Source organism: Perca flavescens, chromosome 3, assembly GCF_004354835.1.
Source record: "Perca flavescens isolate YP-PL-M2 chromosome 3, PFLA_1.0, whole genome shotgun sequence".
Taxonomy (NCBI): Eukaryota; Metazoa; Chordata; class Actinopteri; order Perciformes; family Percidae; genus Perca; species Perca flavescens.
In genome coordinates, this window is record NC_041333.1 from 12,746,186 (window position 1) to 12,766,458 (window position 20,273).

Sequence of the window (20,273 nt, forward strand, 5' to 3'; positions counted from 1 at the left end):
GGTGACCTCAGTTTAAAGGGGGTTGGGTAATAGAGGTTTTGGGCCAACATGAGTGCCTGAGGTAAAAAGGGGACAGAGGGAGCAGGATAAGAGGGATTAGGGGACCTGGGGAAAGAAGGTTGTACTACTGTGATAGAGGGCAGAGCGTGCAGCAGCCGAGGGAACAGGCAAGGCTTTGGGGGCTTTGTTTTTGGAACATCTAGTTTTGAGATAAATGCTGTTTTTTAACAGGTACCTGAGGAATGTGGTTAATGCAATGTTGACCTTCTGAAGATGACAGTGGGCAAACCTCTCTCAGGTGCTGAAATGACACGAATGTGCTTTGTCTTCCTGCTGATGAGCAACGCCGCTTCGGTCCCCACCCAGTTTAATGGATACAACTGTGACGCCAGCTACCACAGCAGGTTTCCTGGTGAGAGAACTTTCACATAATATGCAATAGGCAATACGTTCATAGCACCTTATAACACACGGTAATGTATTGCGTGAGCAAATATAAGGACATTTCGTAAATGTATTTCTCAACAATTATACCTCCTCCTATGAAGTGTATTTGTAACTGGTGTATGAATAGTTATTGAATGCAGAATAACATATGATAGGGTTACACACATGAGCAGGGCTTTCAGTGTGTAATATGTACAAATCAATGTTTTAAAAGTGAATACATTTGAAACTTATTGAGATAATATATTATATATGAGTACAACGGTGATATATTATGTTTTCATGCATCATTAAGTGCTTTGTGGATGCCCCATAGGAGGAGTTTTAAAGGAGGAATTATAATTTTGACAAATAAATTAATTAATAGAAAATAATGTTCTTATATCTGCTTAAGACTACATTATATGTGTTTAAACCATTTATTAATTGTGTATATACAATTATAAATGCTAAATTGGGCAATTCAAACAAAGTGTTATCAGAAGCTGGGCTGAATGAGTTCATTATTCACTGATAAAGTAAAATTGTTTTACTATTGAGGACACTGAGATCATGTCCTACAAAGTTTCATACAGTAGAAAGAATTGAACAGCTACCTGAACAGATGAAATGTAAAAAAAAAAGTAAAAAATCCAATCATTTAAAATTTTTTAGAGACTTTATTTTTTGTTATCTATAATCCCGCCAATCTGATATAGAGAATAGACAAAATAAAATAACACGTAATCAAGAAGAACAAACCTAAAAGTAACTATATCACCCAGTATGATCCTAAAAATAAAAGATCACATTATTTTGAAAACTATTTGTTATGGATGCTTCTGTAATTTGGGTGATTTGAGCTCTGTTAGTTGTCTTTGAAAGTTCAAATTTTTCTCAGCCCACTGTATCTTAAGTTATAGGTGGTTACCTGCTGGGTTTCGGCCCCAGCATCTAATCAGGGACAGGAAAAACAACCGTGTAGTTGTGGCCCATGCATGAGCTCATAGATTGCAATTTGAATATAAATGATTGGGAAGCAGTGTATACAAATTGCTCTTGTGAAACAGACCCCATGATTGTAAAGCACTGGTCAGCTTTTTTTAAGTTAAAAAGGTATTGCTAACTCTACTCTCTGTTTTTCCCCTCGTCTCTGTTCCTCCAGGAGAGCGGGACATCAGTGTGTACTGCGGCGTTCAGACCATCACCTTGAAGATCAACTTCTGCCCCGTGCTCTTCTCCGGCTACACTGACGCAGACTTGGCCCTGAACGGTCGCCACAGTGATGCACAGTGCCGTGGCTTCATCAACAACAACACCTTTCCCACAGCGGTGCTGTTCAGCATCAGTCTCAGCACTCTGGAGGCCTGCGGTAACAGCCTGGTGGTAAAGAATACACAAACACAAGCACATGGTGTAATCAATAAGCAACTTCATCATGTTGTTTATTGACTTGGGAGAAAGCAAAGCGATATTGCTGAGATGTTTCTCTCTGCAGGTCAGCACAGCCTACGGGGCCAATGCATATGGGAACATGTCCCTGGTACAAATTGGGAATGTCTCAGGCTATATCGACACCCCTGATCCGCCAGCTATAATCAGCTACCTTCCCGGTTTGTTGTATAAATTCAGCTGCAGCTACCCGCTGGAGTACCTGGTCAATAACTCGCAGCTGGCATCGTAAGTTGCTGCCCTTAGCGTCCAAAAGATAGCTTAACCTCAAGGAGTTACTCACTATATTTAATGTTAAGACGTGTTCATTTAGTTAGGAATTAATTCAGATTTGTTGATTGTTCTCCTAAACTGCCTGAGTGGGTTTGTGTCCAATGGTATTCTGAGAGCCATTTATTTTAGAATATGCATATTTTCTTAATGACTTAGATGCTAATTCACATGCATACATTCCTCTAAATGTTCAGTCACGTAAATAAATGAATGTATTATAGCCTCATTGTTACACTACATCAAAACCTGTGCTTTTAAAAGCAATGATTGAATACCCACAAAAGAGGAATGATAGCACTTCAATAAATGTGTTAAATCTATTTACAGCTCCTCGGCTGCTGTATCTGTCAAGGACAGCAACGGCACATTTGTGAGCACATTGAATATGATCCTGTACAATGTGAGTACACAGCTGTGTTCAACTTCTTATGTAAAATAACATCTGTTGCAAATGCATGTACTTTGAAGCTTTGAATTAGGGGGGGATATGTTTTTTAATGTCAGTAATCTTTGAATCACGTTAGTGTTTTCTTATAATGAATCTGTTTACTATTTTTACAGTTAGGAGGCATACTGAAACTACACCATATGTTTGGTGATATTTAATAATTTTACAAATGCCATGAAAAGACCAAAACCAACAATGAATTGAGTATTCCTTTATTACAATCAGCATGGGCACTGTGGTTTGTTGTGACTCAATTCCACTTACATGCTGCAAATGCTCACTAGGGCACCAAATCTGTAATAGTTCCTAACAGATACACAATTTACTCCTGTTAAGAGAAATGTAAAAAAACGACAGTGCCCTGGTGTTTTAGGGAATTAATAAAAAATCCTTAAATTGAAAGTGTATATTTATGATGTTTTCAGTAGGAACAAAACAGAGCTGAGAGCCACAAACAGGCTGGCAAAGTTAGAAAGTGTTGAGAGATGGATTTACAAACTGTTGCTCTTGGTCTTTTTGATTTATTAATATTAGCAAAAATAGAGAATATCGCCAGCCTCATTGTGTCCACCTGTTAATTTCAATTTTCCCATTTCATGTGACGAGTAGAAAAAAACTTTTTTTAATTTTCTCTTCACATTGATTTTTTTTCCTGAACAGGACTCAACATACAATCAACCTCTCTCTATTCCAATGGCTGGACTGGCTCTGAAAACCAGAGTATTTGCAGCTGTGAAAGCCACAAACTTAGACAAACGGTACCAGATAACATCCGATTATTCACCATTGAATATAAATTTTCTCCTGATTTTCAGATGTTTGAAATTTTTTTCCATTGCAACAATTTCAGTAAAGCAAAGTTGATATTTCCATAAATCACAGCATCCTTCTCGCCATCGTTTTTACAGATTTAGGCCTTTATGGTCATTATGCCATTATGTTATTATTCTACATGAAGGCGCCAGTCTGCAGCAGAGAAAGCCATGATCTATGCTTTCCCATGTGTAGTTAGATCTCTATCGTACATGCTATTTGACAGTTTTGTCCCTCTGCAGGTGGAACATCTTGATGGACTACTGTTACACAACCCCCTCAGGGAATCCTAATGATGAACTCCGCTATGACCTTTTCTTTGGGTAATCTCGCTTTTTCCCTCTCCTCAAGATGATGGCTTGATAAACCACAAAAGGGAGTCATTACCTATTCAGGCTCTCCGAAGGGCTTAACCCAAATGAATGCTACTTTTTTTCTCTTCTCAATGAGTGCTTAAGCTTAAATCTACAGTGGACGAAAAATCTGTCATTTTCAGTGTGCGCATGTATCTGTGTGTTGTTCTCTTTTGACACAGCTGCTACAAAGACCCACAGACGACAGTTTTCGAGAATGGGAAGAGTCAGATGGGACGTTTCTCCTTTGAGGTTTTCCGTTTTGTCAAACACAGACACCAGAAGATGTCAACTGTGTTTCTGCACTGCGTCACCAAGCTTTGCCGGGCAGACGACTGCATCATGCTCATGCCTGTGAGTGTAAAAATCATGAATCTCAGTGTGTGTCTCTTGACCTCAATGTGGACTATATAATCTGATGATGTGATTGGTAGATTTGCGGGCGACGGCGCAGGCGGGGTGAAGAGGAGAGCGTTGGTCCCCCACCAGCAGCGTCTGGGAACGCCGTCATCACCGCTGGACCAATAATCACCAGGAGTGGTATGAGCACTAAACTCTTAAAGGAACAGTTTGACATTTTGGGAAATATTTTTTTGCATTGTCAAGAGATAAAAAGATTGATACCACCCACTGTTAAATATGAAGCTACCACCAGTAGCCAGTTAGGTTATCCTATCATGAAGACTCACTAATTTTCTTGGTTTAATCCATACAAATACAAACGAAGAATAAAAATGTCATATTGTGGTTATTGTTAAGCTTTAGAGGAGCTGGAAAGTGGATTTTGTTACATTTAACAGAGCCATGCTAGCCCCGTATTTCAAGTATTTATGCTAAGCTAAGCTAAATGGCTGGTGGTGGTAGCTTTTTATTTAACAGAAAGACATGAGAGTGGCATACCCAGACTTTCACCCAGGAGACCTCTGTTTGTGTCCCATATGAATCTAAAAGTCATCATTGACTAATTTTAACTTACGTTTTAACGTAAATTTCCTTGTAAGTTAAGGTGCTCTTAGCGATGTTGGGCGACGGCACTTCTTGTTGACTTTCAAAGTATTTTCACACAAAACAAGGCTGTCTCCCCCCTCCCTCCTCCTCATCCCGTCTCCTCTCCCTCCCTTCCGTGCTTCGGCGCACTAACGTTAGCTAAAAAACACCATTCAAGTGACAGCCTTTTGTTGTGTTTGATTGCTAACTTGTAGACAACAGTGAACTGATTGTTTGATTGCTAACGTTAGCTCAAAACGCCATTCAAGTGACAGCCTTTGTTGTGTTTGATTGCTAGCTTGTAGCCAGTGGTGAACAAACTTTGTTATTTAGGTCCATTTTTATTGTATTGACATTACAGAAGTCTCTCGTTTAGGTTCTTGTAGGCTACTTCAGCCTCTAATCTAGAACTGACATCAGGGATCATGCATTCATAATTAACGGAGAAATGAGAGTGGTATAAATCTTGTTATCTAGCTCTCAGCAAGAAAGAAAAGAAACATAGTTCTCAAAATGTTGAACTATTTTTTTTAAATTTAGATAAATAGATTAATATATCCACAGAGCCATTGGAGATTTAAATGTCTTTTAAAAAATAAGTCTAATGAACACTTTTTAAAATCATTTTTCAGATGAAACTCCTGTCAACAACTCCCAACTTGGTAAGCACCCTTCTGCAATGTTACAAAACAGAAAAAGGTTTAAAATATCACAGGTGACTAAGTCCTGTAATGGAAATTGATGATTTAAGGCAAAAATGTCCACTTCTCTTTCTGAAAGTAAAAGAATCAAACCCAGTTGATGTTAAGCCATCGTCAAAGAATTTTCTGTTTCAAGTTTCTGCTTTTTTTCACCTCAAGCATCTGGTGACCCCTCCCCGCCTATGAACCCGGTGACCAGTGCTCTGATCTCAGGCGTGGTCATCCTGGGAGGGGTCGGTGCGGGCTTCTTCCTGCTGTCACTCCGCCTCCTGCAGAAGTCCCGCCTCCCAATAACCACAGCCTCAGGTGTTTGGAACCCCACCTTTAAATGAATGAACATCAGTATATAATGACATCGTGGAACCGACAATATGTGCAGAATGGGGTACACAGACTGATACCGTATACATGTGCATGTGTGCTTTCCTTTGTACACACATTATTAAATGTGTATATTTTATTGTTGTAGGTGTTGTGTATTTATTGCCTTCAGTACCTCAGCATTCTTGTTATTCATTGTCATCTATTGTTTGGTCAATCCCAGTGTTTACAGATGCTTTTACACTCCGATGCAAATGGGAAAACGTTAACCTTTAGAACTTGTAATAAAAGATTGCATCAGAAATATTCCCTTTCTTTTTTTTAGCCAACACCTCGCTGAAACAGGCGTTGTCTCCAGTTCTTCATATAAGCTTCCTAAACAACAGTTGTGTTGAAAATTATTCATTTTGACAGATTTTCTTCTTTTTTTAAACAAATTTTATGACGTGGGTTAATTCAAAAGGAAGATTAGCGGGAAACCAAATATATAAACCATTGTCACATTTTATTTGTGTGTTTGTTTTTGTTTTGCAGTTATAATTAATAGCATTTCAATATTAAAAACAACAAAAATGGGGAAGCCTCTAGCTCACCCAGTAAGAGCGTGCGGATACCAGTTTAAAGCTTTCTGTTTCATTATTGAGTTTAAAAAAAATGTTTTGGGTTGTAGAATATGGGCTTTTTGCTAGCTTTAAAATAAACTTGGGTACTTTATAATTGAAAATTTCAAACTTTTAGGAAATACACGCTTATTCACTCTCTTGCCAAGGTTTTCATGATTTCCTAGAAAAAAACATTTAAAAACCCAATAAAAAAAAAAGTCATATTCACAAAGCTTATAGATCACAAAAGTTGATGTTTTGGAGATAAATGACAGAAAGTATGTAACGCTTACAGTTTTTCTGAACTAAACACTAAACCCCATTCTCTGAACCAAATGCTCAGTGGCCAAAACCCATTTGTTGAATCAATCACTCTTTTGGAAAAACTCTAAACACATTCTCACTCGCTGAAACACATTTCACACCGTGATGCACTTGTGTTGTAAAATGGTTAACACAGGCAAACAAAGTTAAACACAACTACAACACTGTTGTCATGGTTTACACACGACAACTCAAAATTGTTGGTTCTACTGAAGAGATCAAACCGATTGTAGAGAATATAAGCCGGTTCAAAGTGCAAAGACATGATGCTGAGGCAGAATAAATCTTTCAATGACTTTGATTTTGCGGTTTCAAAAAATCTTTTAGCGTACTGCCATGTGCTTTTCATTTCGTTTTCTTTCTTTGACTTTTTGCAGTTGGACGACTGCATTGTTCTACAAGTGCCTCATATACAGACGATCAATATTGTTGTTATTACCTGCACTACTTGCAGTGTACAATATCTTCACTGTACAAGTTGTGATATACTTTTGGTTTTCATTGCAAAATGTGTTTACTACATGAATTGCAGTAAACATTTTTTTTTTCTGTAACTACATGCCCTGGACACTGTTCTTGAATTTTTGAGGTAATGTCTAATGAATGCTCTGTAGTGTTTAGATATTGACTGGCAGTGTGTATGATCTGAGAGCATGGTTTGATTTTGCCAGCAAAGTCAGGTGTTTTGTGAATATAGTTTGAGAATTTGGTTTTGTTTTAAGAAATGTGTCTTAGCAATCAAGAAAAACTGTAATACGTACAATTTTATATTTAGACTTGTATGCACAGCATGGCTTTGGCCAGTCTTTTTAATATCTGTAAACAGAACATCCTATATGTCTGGCTGCCTAATGAAACACATTTGTATCATGGGTAATACATAATTCTTTAAATAGGTTTCATGCCATTTCCATTATGATTTATCCACAATCAGTAAAGTTTTCTTATTTCTCTTTGATATTGACACATATCTGTGAAAGCTTTCCAAATGTCATGGCCTCGTTGGTGTCCAATGTCCAGGAAAGTGAACAAAATACCAAACACTGCCTGAGCTCATTTTATGAAGGCCAGAATTAATCTTTCAATTTCTGCCATATTGATTTTCTTTTCTGATGACCTATGTATAAATGTCCGTTTGGTAGCAGCTGCGTCTCACGTGTCTGACTCTGCGGCTGCTTGTGTGACCTCGCACGGCTCTGCTGCATTCACTGCTCTTTATCGCTCTAATCCCTCATTTCAACAGTCATTTTGTGATGTATTCAGCGTCCACAAAGACCACAGATAACTGAAATGAGAGGAATAAATGCTATCATCCCTCCTCTCAGTTTACTATCAGGGATAATTGATTCTACCCTCCTCCCGAAATGGAAATGAGGCTGGGATTTGGCTTTGAATGCTGAAGCCAAGTTCAGGCAAGTCACAAGCAAAGAAAACTTATTCTTTAAAGACCTGAGGAAAATATATGAGGGTGTGTGTGTGTGTGTGTGTGTGTGTGTGTGTGTGTGTGTGTGTGTGTGTGTGTGTGTGTGTGTGTGTGTGTGTGTGTGTGTGTGTGTGTGTGTGTGTGTGTGTGTGTGTGTGTGTGTGTGTGTGTGTGTGTGTGTGTGTGTGTGTGTGTGTGTGGCATGTTTACAGTTTTTGCCCATTGCTTACACACTAAAAACAAATGCTTAGAACAAAGCCTCAAAACTTAAACTTCTTGTGGCATACCTTAAACACAGTGTAACCATAGCTTAAACACATTGTCAACTTTGCACTTTGTTTGCAATTCTTTAACACACTTATTGCAAAACACTACACACTTTTTCTTACATTAGACACTTTGTTCAAAAACGAAATCTCCTGTTGTCATTGGGAAAACACTCGAAAATGCTGTTGAAAATGCAAAACTCATCTGGCAATTGTAGGAACTTACATACAGACCTGGAAACACTTGCAGAGAAAACAGAACACCAATCGGTCTAAGCCTTAGCACTACAAATAGGACGTGGAAGAGACATTTCCTGTGATGTTGACAAGGCCTCCCCCAGCCCCCCCACACACACACACACACACACACACACACACACACACACACACACACACACACACACACCTTTATGTAGAAACAGAAGCTACACACCAGAGAGCAAGAAATCGCCTCCTGTTCTATACCAACGACTCTTTTATATAGCCACTCAAACTCTCTTTGACAAAGCGGCCACAGGGAACTGAGCCAAAGGGCTGTGCATCAAACACAAGTCAGCTTGGATCAACGCAGCCAAAAAGTCTATGTTTTTTTTTTCTCCCAATAGCAATTTATCCAGTAATTTTAAAGAATTTTACTTTTGTTTTTTTGCTAAATTTGATGATTTGTGATTCTATTTTTCTTTATTTCTGTAGTAATGTTTGTTTTTTGTAAAAAAAAACTTGTTTGATTACTGCAAAAATTCTACTTTTGAGTTTTACAGAAGAGTCTGAGAAAATGACAATAAAAATAGAAACATAAAGACTGCAGTGTTTTATATAAAGCCCATCAGTGTGTTGCTGGTGATATGAAAGAGTAATTCAGATGGTGCTTGTGTGTATGGTTTTGTTGCAAGAATTTCATTTTTAGAAAGGAGTGTTACGTTTTGATTGTAGTGTTTCATTTTGTCATAGATGTAAGTTGTTAATCTCCAAGTGCCATGTCTGATTGGCTTGTGTGTAGAGTTCTGACATAATGAGCCAAATTCTGCAAAAAGTGTGTAAGCAATATAGTCCTTGGGCCAAGACCCAAAATTTCATGTATTGATACCATCTGGGTGGGCAAATTCTAGTTGCGATTTTTTTACATCCTATGCACCCCTAGATAATGTTTTGACATGATAACCCTTGCCAACTGGCAGCTTAGTAGTGGTTATGACTGTTTGAAGTGACTGACCCCTGTCAGTGAAAGAAATAGTAAAAGTACCTTCCATGGAAATAATCTGGTTCATCCAGTTGATAATTTATCAAGTGGTTCATTCATCATGAATAAAGTAGGTTCTAAATTAGTGAAATAATGAGATAAAGGCAATAATTCCAAAAAACATGGCTAAATTTGGGAGTACTAGCATGTCAAACCACAATACCACAATATCATGAAAAAGCATTGAGACGATGATTGATGAGCCAGTCAAAGATTAGAAAAACCACAATGTTTAATGTATGGTGAAAACAACGATCATTACAAAATCATCACAAAATTTCAATAAAGTACTAGTGATCATCATCTTCGGTATCAGACTCTGACAGCTGTGGAGCGGGCTCCTCCTCACAAGGTTGATTAGTACAGGTTTGCAGCTTGCACAGGTTGGTGAACCTCAGGCTGTTGGCGAGGCACGTGCAATCAAGTAGCTTGCATGACCTTGTGCACTTGCAGGATAACAGCTGCAGGACGGCATCAGGTGCTGGGGTGCCTCGCATCCACTGGATTGTCAGCTGCCCGTCTTCATCTGTGTTCCACCCATGCTCCTCGGGACTCGGCACAGCCGGCATGGTTTGCAGAGACCGCCTCCAGATAGCAACCTGGTAGTTGGCTCGGATGGCGTGCATGAGGAGGCAAACTTTGCATGGAGGAAGCTGGCTGGATTCAACCTCTCCTCGCCTGACACAGAATAGTTGATAGCGAAGAGCGTTGACCTCTGCAGTGCTGGTTGATGGCACATACATCTTACAGGTGGTTGCCTGCAGCTTCTCGAACAGCTCATCAGACACAGCCCGTGGCCGGCCGAGCTCCAGGAAGGCTTCTCTGCAATCTTCCTGTGATTTCATCTGTTTCAGGGCACCCACTTCGCCACGTGCTGCAAATGCACTGACAGTGTCGCAGCCAGTGAAGGCATGCATGCTGAGCAGGGCATCTGCGGAACTGCCGCCGAGAGACTGGCGCAATTTGGATATGTCAGTGTACCTCATTCTGTTCTGGGTGCCGCTCTTCTGGAACAGTGGGCATGGGATATCTCTGCTGAAGGCCACACCCAGAACCAGAACATCTGTGTCGTCAGCTGGGATGATCACCGCTTTGTAGCCTGACTCTGCTGCATGAAGAGCATGCAAAAGCATGCACATATCCGCTTCCTCCTGTGATGATTTCAGCTCTGTTGCCTTATCCCAGTGCTCTTTATCTAGCTTGAAGCAGTCTTCGCCCCATGTGAGGTACAGAGTCTTGTCTTGGAGCTTCTCTCTGTGTTTGGGCTCTTTCCATTCTTCAACCAAGTAGGGCTTGTCTTGTTGGTAGCACTGAAGAGCAGTCTCCTCCACTGCTGGATCTTGTGGCCTGAACTGAATTCCTGTGTCTGTGCCTCTCTTAACCTTCTCAGCATTATTGATCTATGCTGTCTTCTGGTAGCGGTCTCCTCACTGGTCTGGTCGACTGGTATACGCCCGAAGGGGTTTCTGCAGCCAATCTGGACAGAGAAGCCTCCTCATGAGAAGTGCTCATGGACATCTGGGTGGTCAACAGGCAGTTGCTTCATCATGGCATAGTAGCAGGGCAGGAAGCGGGCGTAGTTGAGCTTGTCATAAGCGAAGCACCAGGGAATCATTTCTCGGATGCATGCAAGATGCAGCATCCAGTTGCCTTCTCTGGAAGCGTGAATCAATCCAAGCATGATCTCTGTTATGTCAATGTAGGACATCAAGAAGGATGAAAGGTTTTGCTGGTTTCGCAGAGATTCGAGGTAGACCTGGAACAGTTGCATGGTGCGGGCACATGCTGCATTATCAAGAAGCTTGGTGAATGCCTCCTGCCTGATATCGTCGCTGAAGCTGGCAATGCTCTCCAGGGCTTCCTCCAGCTGAGGGAGCTGTGTCGGGTGTTTGACCTCTAGCCGTGGTAGGAAGCCTCTACAGGCAAGGCGCAAGTGCTTCGTAGACTATCTTGTGCAGCTGGACGGCTCTGTTATACTTTCTGCCCTCCATTACACCTGAGACCGAATAGCAATGAAGGTTGTGACCAATATAAACACAGATTTTGGAATATAATGGGGTTTCTGGGCATATGTGTTAATATTTTCCTGAAATTCAACGTTTCTTCTTTTCTTGTGTTACAAAGCTGAAACCTAATACATTCCACATGAACCTGATGACAAAACTAATTCAAATATATTATACAAAAATTAAGAACAAATCGTCCGTACATTTTATGACTTTCCAATAGTAGACAGTGTAGAGTCGACAATACATGTGTTATTTTTCTTTTCTTTTATATTTTTTACATATCAAAACAATGTTCAATTCAAAGATATCGACTTTATTATGCCTATTAATATGTACAATATATTTGCTTGGGATTAATATTAGATCACTGTTATTACGGTACTGGACGTTTTGTGTATTTTTAAAAAATAATTCTAATACATAAAAGTAGGAAAATGACTAATTCTAAAAAAAAAAAAAAAAAGTATAAAAAGCTGGGCCTGTGGAAAGGTTATCATATTATAATTAACTTATATTAACCCCATAAACAATTTAGTATAGGTATGGTTTTGCCCACCCAGATGGTACCAATATCTGGTCTGGCCCATGGACTAATAACTAAAAACTAAAAAACTGTAAGTGCACACTCATGACAATAATAACAGATTCAGTATTTGACAGTGGGGTTGTGTACTAAAGGTTGACAGAGACTCCCATCCTTCAACTTGACTCCTGATCAGAGCTTTCCCTTCCCAGGTGGCTCACCTGACAAGATAAGGTTTCCAACTGTGCAGTCATTTTCTTTCAGTTAAACCCATAGACTGTTAATATGAATGGACAGCGCATGTGTGACGTCACCCATTGGTTTGTGGTCGTTGAGTTTGCTGTTACGGGCGCAGTCATCCTGGTTGCGGATGTGAGGATTTTAGACGAGAGTAGGGGTGCACGTATCGGCCCCGATATTGACAAAATAGCTGGATCGGTGGATTGGAAAAATTAACAGATCCACGGGCCGATTCAGTTTTCTTTTTTTTTTTGACTCTGTTGCAGCTCCGGGACCCCTGTTAACTGCGTAGCCTTTTCACTCATGGTAGTAACTTCATAACACAATAATTAATAACCCACAACTAACTCTCTTTAAAAGGATAAAACACCATAGCATATAACAATTTGAGACAAACAGTTTCTAACACTAATAATTTTACATTTACAAATGTAGCTACACCGCCGAATGGCATGCTGGGTAACATTACAGCTGCTAGTAGCATAACAGTCTGTTAAACTGGGAGAGGCTCCGGTCGGTACTGCACATTCAAAAACCGAGAAGAAAGTTAGCTAGAGGATGAAGAAAGACCGGAGATACACCAGAACAACGTGTGCTCAAGAGAGGAGCCGTCTGTTGTTCCCAAGTTTTTTGTTTCTAACAATTCGGACATAATAGAGACACTGTTGTTGACCGTCGCTCTAACGTTACTCGGCCGTGCTAACGTTACTGTGCGTACGTTAGACATGTCACTTCAAGCACGCAGCGGAGCAACATTATGGCTACGTTCACACCGCAAGTCTTAATGCCTGATTCAGATTTTTTGCTCAGATCCGATTTTTTGTTTGGCTGTTCACATTACCTTTTAAAATGTGGCCTATATCAGATTCCAGTGTGAACTGTTTGCGGTTTTGAAATGACCTGCATGTGCAAAAGAACAATAACGATGACATCAGACGCAGCACGCTGTTGCACTAAAGTTAGGGAGGTTATGGAGGAAGTCAGCATTTTCGCTTTTATTTTTTTATTTTGTATTCAAATGTTTGTGTAATGGCAGCCATAACATCAATGCGCAGGTGCTGAGGAGGAGAAGACTGAAGAGAAAGAGAGACAAATTTGCGGGGTTATGGCTGCAACTTCACGCCGGTGGTGCGCCCGACCCCGAGGGACCGGGATCCCACCTCAGCCGGCGCACGCCGGCTTTCACTTTCATTGCACCACGGGGCGACCACGGGGCGACCCTGACCTGCGAGCGCGTTAAACTCCTTGGTCCGTGTTTACAGGCGGGTCGGGGGGGGAGGGGTTGCCGACATCACCTTTTTACGTGAGCCGATCCCCGCCCTGGCGATGCGACGCGCGGTTGGGTAACAATGAGGACAGCCCGCCCCAGTTAACAGCCGCACTGGAAGCAGGGGGCCCCGCCCCTCGACGCGGGGAGAGTGGGCGCAGCGAGGGGTTTTGAGGTAAAAGTCACATCAAATCCGCCTTGGCTATTCACGCTGCGGTCGCATTGAAAAAAATCAGATCTGGGTCGGATTCAGGACCACATGTGGAAGTGGCCTGAATCTGATCTGAAAAAATCAGATCTGGGCTAGATTTGAGTAGTCTGCAGTCTGAACGTAGTCTGAACGTAGCCTGAACGTAGCCTATGAACGCAATCCACCTCCGTTCCCGCTACAGACCATTGAGAAAGACGGGTTCAGAGCAATGATTAAAACACTGGATTAAAGATGTCTCGCCTCGCTGAAATACGTCCTCCAACCTGCTAACATTATTCAAACAGCGAAGGAGGCTGAGAGCGGAGCTCCGTTCACTCGCCCACTACAACAACACAACAACCTAACTTACCTGTGGCCAAGGTAGTGGTTCTACAACTAGCTTACAACTATTTTGTTTTGAAAGGGAAACAATGTTAAAGTTGTTTGTATGTGTATTCATTCGATTTGAGTTTATTTTACTACTTTGCAGCACAATACAATTTCATGGATTCCCCTTCATGTAAAGTTATTGTATAATGTCGTGGAGCCAAACCCTTTAGTAATAAAAACTTTTAGTAAACATGATGACATTAACATGTTTTTGAGATATTCTATGTACTTCTGACAGTATAATAAGCCATTATAAACCTATATAAAGGTGGCCCATTATTATTTATTTATATTTATTTTAAGAAGTTTGATTACATTCTATTTTCGATTTGAATGCACAGTTGTTTTTTAAATAACAAATAAATAAGAATTCAATACATTACATCTATGTTATTTTGTCTTAGTTAGGAAAGTAATGTTTAGTTAGGAAGGTCTGGTGCCTTTTCTCTCTTCCATATGGTGGAAGGAAGGTATAAGGTGGAAGGTATACAGTTTATTATTAATTCAGCAACGGTATCGGATCGGTATCGGGTATCGACAGATACACAAATCCATGGCATCGGTATCGGTATCGGGACTGAAAAAGTCGGATCGGTGCATCCCTAGACGAGAGTGAGGAGTGAGGGAGGAGCCACGTTACATTACACACTTTCACTAGCAATCACATCATAGCCACGCCCTAAAACACCCCCGGCTTAACGCCGATTTTAAAATCAACAGAGACCATAATTCAAAAAATGAACATCATTCTGTGTTGCAGAAGACTTAAAAGTAGCGATTGAGAGCTTAAACTCATTATGAAAATGTTTACTGAGGTAATAAATTGAGTGAGAAGTGGGTCCCTGTGTCATAGAAACCGACCTCCTTTTGCAACTGCCCGTGTCGCCCCCTGCTGGAATTCAGATAGAATGCAGGTTTAAGGCACTTCCACATTTGCAGCACTTTGCCGAACCGGATGCATTGTCCATTAATATTTACAGTCTGTGGTTAAACCTCAACATTCACTTCATTTCAAATTATGCTCTAAATATGTGTTAATATCGACTCTTCAAACACAAATATTCTAATGTAAATCTTCGTACTATTTGCACTCCAAAAATAAGAAATTCATGAGCCTTAAACATGATAAAAGTGAGTCATATTGTCAATCTAACTAACATGTTTGTTGATACTAACATGTCAAGAAAATTATGGGAATCAAAAGCTATCATATAAAAGGTCTTTTGTGCCAATTTGTCACGTTAACGGTCACACAGGTCACACTAAACCACCAAACACATCAGAAGACAACAGCTCCTCTTTCCTCTATTATGTGTGTGAGGCCCCAGGTGAACACAAACCATACATACTCTTACTTGGTTAAGTTTCATATTGGCAGGTAAAGTAAGCTGCGTTTCACACACAAAGTCACAGAGCCTTATGGACATTGTTTAAGCATGTAACTTTGAAGGGGGCAGTGTTGGGTCTCATCATTTGCCTCCAGGAGAGGACCTCAGCCACAAAAAGTGAATTGTTTACGCGAACTGAGGCAGTCCCACCATAGTGACATTGAACCTGTTACCATCCAATCCTAAAACAGTGTTGTGACCCCACGACGGTCATGTTTACCATATAAAAAAGAGCCCACTGCTCTCTTGTCCTAAACCAGATAAAAAGATCCAGGCTAAAAGGCAAACAAAGTTTTCTTAGTTGACAGCTACAGATTCAGCATCTAAATGTGGACCTTTGTTGTTGTTAAAAAAATAAATAAAAAAAAAATAAAAGGCCACTCGAGACTTCTTCTGCATTGTGCTGGATTTATGAGGATTTTCTGTGTTTGACATCTGTGTGTTTGCCTCAGCTTGTTCACAGAGGGCAGAGCAGTGAGATGGCTTTATTCAGCTTCCTCATCCTCATCCATTCACCCATCCGTTCACCCCTCATTGTATCTGACTGCCAAGCGTATATGCCAGACGACCAGGTAAGATGAGCGTGAGCTTCAATCTCACTCATTTGTTTTGGATTGCATTGATTTTATTTCAGACGTAGACCTTTAGGCAGGCCATATTGATTTTAGTTTTCTCCAGATATATTTAATAAGGCTAGCACACTTTAAATGCACTGGTAAATGTGTACAGAAGAAACGTAGTTGTTGAAACAGCCATAACGAGTTCAATATTTATGATTTTAGTAGAGTTTTTGCCGATTGCTTACACACTGAAATCAAAAGTATTCCACAATTATCAAAACCTTACACTCCATGAGCAAAACATTGGCCCAGATGTGCACCACTATGAGCACAATGTCAGCCTCACACTTTTGGCAAAAGAATACACACAGGGGTTTGCAAAACACTAAACACACGTATATTCATTAGACACAGAAGTATATCATGATGTCACTTCCTTGCAATTCCAAAGCACTGACTGTCAAATGACCACACCTATGAGCCAATCTGTGAAACACAGCCATCAGGTGCGCAAACACATGATTGCTTACAGTTTTTTCCAACTGCTTACACACAAAATCTTTTCATGTCACAGGATTTTTGAAACCTCTCACTCAAAGTGCAAAACTACACAGCAAATCTCCAAAACCAGAAGCTATTTCTCAACCTTTCACTCAGCTTTCAATTGCATAAAACACTTTTTTCAAAATATTAAACACAATTTTCTACCTAAGACACAAAAATCTAACAGGAAGTGACTTGCTATCCATTTCTAAACACAACCAATCAAAATGCTACACTTATTTACCAGGGCACACACACACTTCTCTCATTTGCAAACACATTATGTCATAACTGAACACTAACCAATCACTGCTTTAGTATAAGCCTATACAGAGGTCAAAGGTCAGATTACCTGTTTTGAACAATGGATGCCAACAATAGACAGAGAGCAAGGGGAGGAGGAGGGAGAGACAGGGGACAACAACGAGGAGGACGAGGAGGAGGAGGGAAGAAGAGTAAGAAGGAGAGCCATCTCTGATGAGATCAGGGAGAGAAGCCCATCGTGAGTGGCTTTATAGTGGCGTCCATACTGCATACAACTATCTAATGACTCTTTCAGCATTACAAATCAATCAGACTTTGTTTTGCACAAAGTGCATACAATTCTGCCCCCCCCACACACACCCCCGCCCCGATACACAAGCATGCACAAACACTCACACACACACACACACACACACACACACACACACACATATTCTTTATTCTAAAAATGATATCTTTGGTTTACGTATGTTTGTACTTGTATTTTCTTGTTTCATGCTACTGTATACAACACTGAGCTACTCTTACAAACGTTGTGCCCAATAAATATTTTCTGTTTTACTGTAACATTAGATTGTTTTTTAAAGTGCACTTTTCAACCACTCTCAGCAGATGACTTTCTCTCTAGAACATTGTAAATGTAGATATAAGCCTATGAAAGTCAAAAGAGCTTTAGATTTAGAACAACAGTGTGTACATGGTATATCCAAAAGTGTACTATTATGAAAAAAGTGTTTGCCATTTGATGCAAATGCTTCATTTTGAGAAGTGTTTATGGTATTTTGAATGCAGTGTTTCATTTTAAAGGAGATGTGAGGCATTTTGCATTTTGTGTGTGCAGTTTTAGGAATTATGTGTAGAGTTTTGAAAAAAGGAGACGTGGTTTTAAAAACGTGTGTAAGCAGTTGGAAAAAACTGTAATTGTAGACACACCAATCAGGTGTAAGCACTATACAAATGCAGCTGGTAAGTCTGGTATTTTCTGTACTGTATTTTCAGTTTTATGTAGATCTTTTTTTGTGTGTTGTTTTTTATTACTGTAGTTGTAACCTGTACTGGATACGGTATTTCATGTTTGTCTGTTGTTTGCTGAGCCAACAGTGTTATGCACACTACTGTATAGTAGCATGAAAACTGGGACATGTTTTGTTGTTGATTCTCCATGTCGACTGATTTGGGTCTATGGAGAGAAATACATTATATATTTTCCTCAGTCTGCAGCATTGGTCTTGTGTAGTGTTTGGTGGACTTATTGTATATTGGCACTTTCTCTGTGTACTTCATTTACAGTTCTCTAATCACTGAGAAGTAGAATGGCTAAAAGTGTTTTCGGTTTGCAACAGCAGTGTGTAACTGGTTCTAACAGAATTAAGTCATATGGAACGTGTGTGTTTCATATGGTAACAAAATATGTTTTTTATGAATTTATGTATAGTTTTTGCAAGAGTGTTTCATTTTGCAAAGGGTCTGAGGTGTTCTGCTGATTGTGTGTGTTTGTGCTAATTGTGTGTAGTGCTCTGAAAATCTGGTCCCTGTTTTAAAAATAGTGCTTAAGCAATCGAAAAAAAAAACCTGTAACTTATGTTCTCCTTGTTCTTTGGTTCAACTATTTATTTCACTTGTGTAATTTTAAATGTATTTTTAATATAATAATTGCAGGCTTGTCTATGCTACTTCACACAGGCACAGTATATTTCACAACACAATTCTAATCTGAATGTGCATGTTGAGCAGTAGTTTGGATGAGCATGATTCTATTAAAATGAATGATGCAAATCTTTCAATAACAAAGCCATCTCATCACCATCAGCATACACTAATATCGCTGTGGTGTGTGGCACATCTGCCATCGACCTGGCCATTCAAATCTGCCCGGTCATCTGGGACAATGTGGACTGTGGGGGGGACACTGGACACCTCGGTGGCAGCTCCTGTGGTCAGATTCAGCTTCTCCATCAAAGAGGGAAACGCCTGTGGGAGTAACTTCTTGGTAAGTATTGCATCATTGAAGTGTCCTGATTGGAAGTCATGGCCGATGGGGATCGTTGGACTTGTTTACCTTTAGCTCGGGGAGAGTTTGAGTGGATTTAAGAAGTTGAAAGGGTATCTGAGTGTTTCTAGTCAGCCAAGAAGAAGTGGGGAAAAAAGGGTCCAAAAATTTTTTTCACTCTGCTTTTGACTTAATATAACACAGACACATGCAATCTCACAACTCTCATTTTCAGAGGAGAATGAGAACACTGTTCCACTTTCTGGGTGTGATTTCATCACTGCGGCCCGCTGTGCCAGAGACGTTGGCTAACATTTATTTTTCAGCATTTCTTAAATAATCATGCGTCCATTAAATAATTCCTCAGACCACAAGCGTGCCAGGGACGGAAATATTCTCAGACTTCTCCAACATCCAAAGAGTCAACGTCAGCGGGGTGGTGCGAGCCTTCGACCCCACCATCGGGACGATCACCTACAACACTCAGAGCTCAAGTATTTCTACTCATGTGCTTATCCAGTGGAGTATCTCATCAACAACACCCAGGTGGATGTGTAAGTGTACACTTATATGTACTAGCATATGTGGGTTAAGAAATACGTTAACTCTTCTAACATTTCACTTGCGTGCCATGTGTGATCTGATTCTTCTCTTCCTCGTAGGTCATCCTCCTCCACTGCTTTGAAGGATAAAAATGGGAGCTTCATCAGCACCCTCAGCATGGCCTTGTACCAGGTGTCACCTTACACCTTTCCTACAGACTACATGCCCTCATTTCTGTCTGCCACTGATGTAAATTGAGTTTACCTGTGGGTGTCAAATTGCTAAAAAACATCCATGTGCAGGTGGCTGCATCCAACCTGACATCACAGTAAGAACCATTATGTAACATTACATGACACCCGCAGCTTTTTCTTTGGCTGGTTCAGAACTGGACCCATATTTATTACACTTACGTAAAGGTGTAGGACAAATAACATTTACTCAAGTGCTGTACTTAAGAACAACTTTTATTTTTCTAGGTGCTTGCTTGCTTGCTTTATGCTTCTTAGCACTTTTACTCCACTACTTTTCAGGAGGGAGATACTTTACTTTGAACTCACCTACATTTATCTGACAACTAGTGACTTTTCAGAGTTAGACTTTCGTTAAAAACACCTCTATTAATTAAGATATCAAAGGAACAACAATATACAGATGAAATAAGAAACTGGCAAAACAAAAAGGAAACTGGAGCAGGAAAGAAATTCTGCTGCTAGTAGATGAGTACATTAAAGGAG

General features: G+C 40.2%; 1 protein-coding gene across 1 annotated transcript; it reads left to right on the forward strand.

The window, feature by feature from the left end:
• The first annotated feature begins 273 nt into the window (after positions 1 to 273).
• Positions 274 to 6,008, forward strand: LOC114552246 (zona pellucida-like domain-containing protein 1). The gene is made up of 10 exons (XM_028572907.1): positions 274 to 412; positions 1,535 to 1,812; positions 1,925 to 2,106; positions 2,479 to 2,551; positions 3,260 to 3,357; positions 3,655 to 3,735; positions 3,948 to 4,119; positions 4,200 to 4,305; positions 5,385 to 5,414; positions 5,613 to 6,008. Exons 1-10 carry the CDS (start codon positions 274 to 276, stop codon positions 5,783 to 5,785), a joined length of 1,332 nt encoding a protein of 443 aa, XP_028428708.1. The 3' UTR covers positions 5,786 to 6,008.
• The last annotated feature ends 14,265 nt before the right edge of the window (positions 6,009 to 20,273 follow it).